Raw genomic sequence first — 4,237 nt, 5'->3', positions numbered from 1 at the left:
CGCGGGGAGGGGAGGGTGAGGAGTTGAAAGCGCCGTCCAACACGTGAGGCTCATGTGACGGGAGTCGAGTGTGTGTGTGTGTGTGTGTGTGTGTGTGTGTGTGTGTGTGTCCTGCGGGGAGACGTGCTCGTAGTCACAGGGTTTATTTAACACGTAGTCAAAAACCCACCCAGCTCTCACACTCTGTGCCAAGCGCGGAGCCTCGACAGAGACAGACAGACGAGCGCACTCACACCTAACACACACACACACACACACACACACACACACCGCCGAGTCCGGACCTTCGGGGTGACAACAACTCCCAGCTCTCAGCGGGAACACACGCACAAACCCTCTCTCTCTCACCCACAACACGCTGGATACCAGGAGACACTTTGGGATTTGCGCGTGCGATCGTCTTTTCCCCCCGACTGCGCTCCGCAACCTTTTCCAGGCTCTCTGAAGTCCTTTATTCGACTGTTGCCGTCCCGACGACATGGAGAGGATTACCAGTGCGCAACCGCCTCCCTGTGCGCCCAAACACCCATCTCTGGATATAGCTGACATGTCCGGGTAAAAGCAATATATATATTCTTTTTTTTTCTTCTTTTTTTTTTTTTTTTTAATTTTTGGTCTATTTTATTCTATTCTGTTCTGTCCCGTTTTTCAACCCGTCTGAACCCCGACAACTAACTCATCCTGTCTTTTTTCCCCCCTCTAAAGAATGGATTTCCCCATTTACGTGTACAAACCCCGGCGGGGCGTGAAGCGCGGGGACGAGAGCAAGGTAAATTGAAGACAAAAAAAAAGCAGTTCCAAAATGTTTTTGCGTTCGATCCGAAGCCGTCCCGGGACGTCGCTGACGACACATTGCTCATGACCCCTCTCCTCTCCTCTCCTCTCCAGGAGACGTACAAGCTGCCGCACCGACTGATCGAGAAGAAGCGACGCGACAGAATCAACGAGTGCATCGCCCAGCTGAAGGATTTGTTGCCAGAACATCTCAAGCTCACAGTGAGTGTTATATTCTATATGTGTGTGTGTGTGTGTGTGTGTGTGTGTGTGTGAGAGAGAGGATCCGAGACGCCACATGGTTTTGCTGTTCCATGCTGCTGGATTCAGCTGTTATAGTTTCTAAAAATAAAAGTTTGGGGATTTTTTTTTAAAGAGGGGAGAAGAGTAGGGAGATATAGACTTTTTCATTTATTCATCTATTTATTTTATTTTCAATTCTTTCAATGAAAGAATTAATTTCAATGTCTAAATTCGTCCCATGTTTTTCGATTCCCTTATTAATTTAGTTTTTTGAGATAATGCTGAGATTTCCGTGGAGAATCGCGTGTGTGTGTGTGTGTGTGTGTGCACGTGGATTATGACCCCCCCACCCCACCCCCTGGGCTTGTCCTCTGTTCAGCTGCAGAACACGTTACATAAGAAAGATCAACATGCTTATCGAAGGTCTTCCTGTTTTTAGACGCTGGGTCATTTGGAGAAAGCCGTGGTGCTGGAGCTCACCCTCAAGCACGTGAAGGCCCTGAGTTCTGTCCTCGAGCAGCAGCAGCAGAAAATCCTGGCGCTACAGAAGGACCTGCAGATTGGTAAGTACCGCGACGTCGCGACGTTCTACGCGAGGCGTCGACGTGTCCCGTGACCCCGTTGTCGTCGGAACCCATTGCAGGAAAAAAAACGGATTCTTAACCGTGTGCTTTTGCCAAACTTCCAGGTGATCATGGAGGTGACTGTGCGGAGAGCAGCGAGGACATATTCCGCTCTGGCTTTCACTTGTGCGCAAAGGAGGTCCTCCACTACCTGGCCAACCAAGAGAGCAGCAGAGACCTGACGCCGTCCCACGTCATCGGCCACATCCAGAAGATAGCGGCCGACGTCCTGGAGCATCAGAGCGGCGCGCACCCGGGCGAGTTCGTCCCCCGGGCTTCGGAGAAAGCGAAGACGCCCGCCGGGCAGCCGCCGCTGGCCTCCGAGGGCACCGCCAAGAACTGTGTGCCCGTTATTCAGAGGACTTACCCCCACGGGACGGGGGAGCAGAGCGGCAGCGACACAGACACTGACAGCGGGTACGGCGGCGAGCACCCCAAGGCCCAGTGGCTCGAAAGCCACGCGAGGGAGGGGCAGCTCAAGCGCGCCGCGTCCGAGCGGACGGTCGGTGCCATCAAGCAGGAGGGCGACGGGCCTCAGGCCAAAAAGTTAAGGTCTGACTCGACAGAGGACGAGATTGTCCCCGGTCACGCGGCGGGAAGCCCCGGCGGCTACATGGGCTTCTCGCACAGCCAGCCCCCCTTTTGCCTCCCCTTCTACCTCATACCCCCGGCAGCTGCCGCCGCCGCAGCGTATATGCCCATGCTGGAGAAATGCTGGTACCCGGGCGGCATGCCCATTATGTACCCGGGCATGGGCGGCTCGACGCTGAGCTTGTCCCCGGAGACGCATCCCTCGTCCCTGGTGATGTCCCCCAGGGCGGGGTCTCCGGTCCCGCACCACGCCGCCATGGACTCCCCTGCTCTCCACAAGGCGTTGAAGCAGGTCTCTCCATTGAACTTGGAAACCAAAGACTGAGCAGATGTGCCGCTGTCGGGAAAAACCTTGCCCCTCTGAATGTCGAACGGGGTTAAACAGACGTATATCCCGCCGTCGTTTGGCCCATCAGAACACTGACCCCCAGCAATGAACTCCACCATATGTCATCAGCTCCACGCTCGTTCAAAGGGGATTTTTTTTTTTTGGAGGGGGGGTGGGGGTGGGCAGCCGGCAGTGCCCATGCAGAGGCTCATATATTGCCTGTTGCGTGGCTCTGAAACACTGTGAAGATGATCCGTTTAAAGATCGCCAGAGCGTCCCACCCCCCTTTTTTTATAGCGAGGGTCGCCTTCTCCGCGCTCTTTGTTGAATGTCAAAGGTAAACCCAGAATGTAGGACGCAAATACACCCCATCTAAAAAAAAAAAAAAAAAGGATATTATTTGGACGTACTTTTTGCACACACACCAATCTGTAATGAATGTAAAGATTGAACAAAAGCCCCTCGGTGTAGATGCTGCTTGAATTGTCACTTAAGATCTGTGTAGATCTGTGAATCCAAGATCTACCGTCAGTGTTTTTCACTGCCGAAAGCGCGACAAAACATTGTTTAGACTAGAATGTTACCCCCCCCCCAAAGAAAACAAACAAACAAACAAACAAACAAAAAAACAAAATACAAAAACAAAAACATGTTGACCGGACACGTCACATTGCTCCTCTCAACCTTAAGTTACCTTGGAGCTAAATGTGTTCACGATGTTCGGAGAATGTTCAGGGCGTTGTCGGCGTGCGGGGCGTGTCACTCTCGCCCGCTGAGAAGAGTGATGTGGCCACTCGTGCTCCTACGATTTTTTAATCTGTGCGTCACGACTGTTGTCGTGCATCTAGAATGGACGTCCTGTGAAGTAATGTCTTTTAATAACTTTTTTTTGTTTATACTACTCATACATCTCTATTTTTGATACGTGAGCCGCTGAGTGTATCCGCATCGCGGCCGGGGGGGGGGGAGGGGGGGGGGGGGAGCCCGAGGTAGTCTTTTTGCTGTACGCAAACAGAGCATGTACAGTGTACAGCATATTTGCGTCAAGTCCATAAATTCCCCCGGCCAAAGTTGAGGCCCGGCCTCGGCTGACGCTGTTGCCTTTCCCCCGTTTCACGCGGACACAACGACGGCAGGTGTTTTGAGGAAAACCCCCCAAAAATGTATTTGCTTTAAATGTCGTGTCCGTGGCAAAGAGAGTGAATGTAAAGTTCAGACATAAATAATAGTTTTGTATGGAAAGAGGTACTTGGGATTTTTATTTTGAACTGTAACACAAAGGTTGCTTGTTGTACATATTTTGTATATAAAGTATTATTGATATATATTAAAATATTATTAAAGCCATTTTTTCCCCCTCCCCCCCCCGTGGAATTTGTTTTTTCACTGCACTGATGGCTTAAACGTGTCGCGGCCGGCCAAGCAGACAGCTCCTCATAACACAACACGTACTTACATAACACTTACATAACCCATACAGCAGCAGAGCCGCTGTAAATCAATAGCACGTCTTAGATTACGGGCTGTAAACCTATCGAATTCTAAAGCATTTCCCGGGAGTGACGTGTCGCGGCCGCTTATGCATTCATGTCGCTACCTTCTATCAGTGCCACGTATCTCTCCGGGACAATCACGGACAAGCATTTTTGATATATATGACTCGCGCACTATGAGAACG

General features: G+C 51.2%; 1 protein-coding gene across 1 annotated transcript; it reads left to right on the top strand.

Moving 5' to 3' along the window:
• Nucleotides 1-84: 84 nt before the first annotated feature.
• Nucleotides 85-3,919, top strand: bhlhe40 (basic helix-loop-helix family, member e40). Its single transcript, XM_035631973.2, has 5 exons — nucleotides 85-555; nucleotides 706-769; nucleotides 889-996; nucleotides 1,457-1,580; nucleotides 1,706-3,919. Exons 1-5 carry the CDS (start codon nucleotides 479-481, stop codon nucleotides 2,554-2,556), a joined length of 1,224 nt encoding a protein of 407 aa, XP_035487866.2. The 5' UTR covers nucleotides 85-478; the 3' UTR covers nucleotides 2,557-3,919.
• Nucleotides 3,920-4,237: the final 318 nt, after the last annotated feature.

Source organism: Scophthalmus maximus, chromosome 6 (assembly GCF_022379125.1).
Source record: "Scophthalmus maximus strain ysfricsl-2021 chromosome 6, ASM2237912v1, whole genome shotgun sequence".
Taxonomy (NCBI): Eukaryota; Metazoa; Chordata; class Actinopteri; order Pleuronectiformes; family Scophthalmidae; genus Scophthalmus; species Scophthalmus maximus.
The sequence above is the reverse complement of the archived record's forward strand: the minus strand, read 5'-3'. Positions and strand labels throughout refer to the sequence as shown.

Bases quoted from the DNA above. Each gene is read 5' to 3' on its own strand.
- bhlhe40 (XM_035631973.2), top strand. From the start codon at position 479: ATGGAGAGGATTACCAGTGCGCAACCGCCTCCCTGTGCGCCCAAACAC. The intron at 770-888 runs GTAAATTGAAGA...TCTCCTCTCCAG, and splicing joins AGCGCGGGGACGAGAGCAAG to GAGACGTACAAGCTGCCGCA. The intron at 997-1,456 runs GTGAGTGTTATA...TCCTGTTTTTAG, and splicing joins CAGAACATCTCAAGCTCACA to ACGCTGGGTCATTTGGAGAA.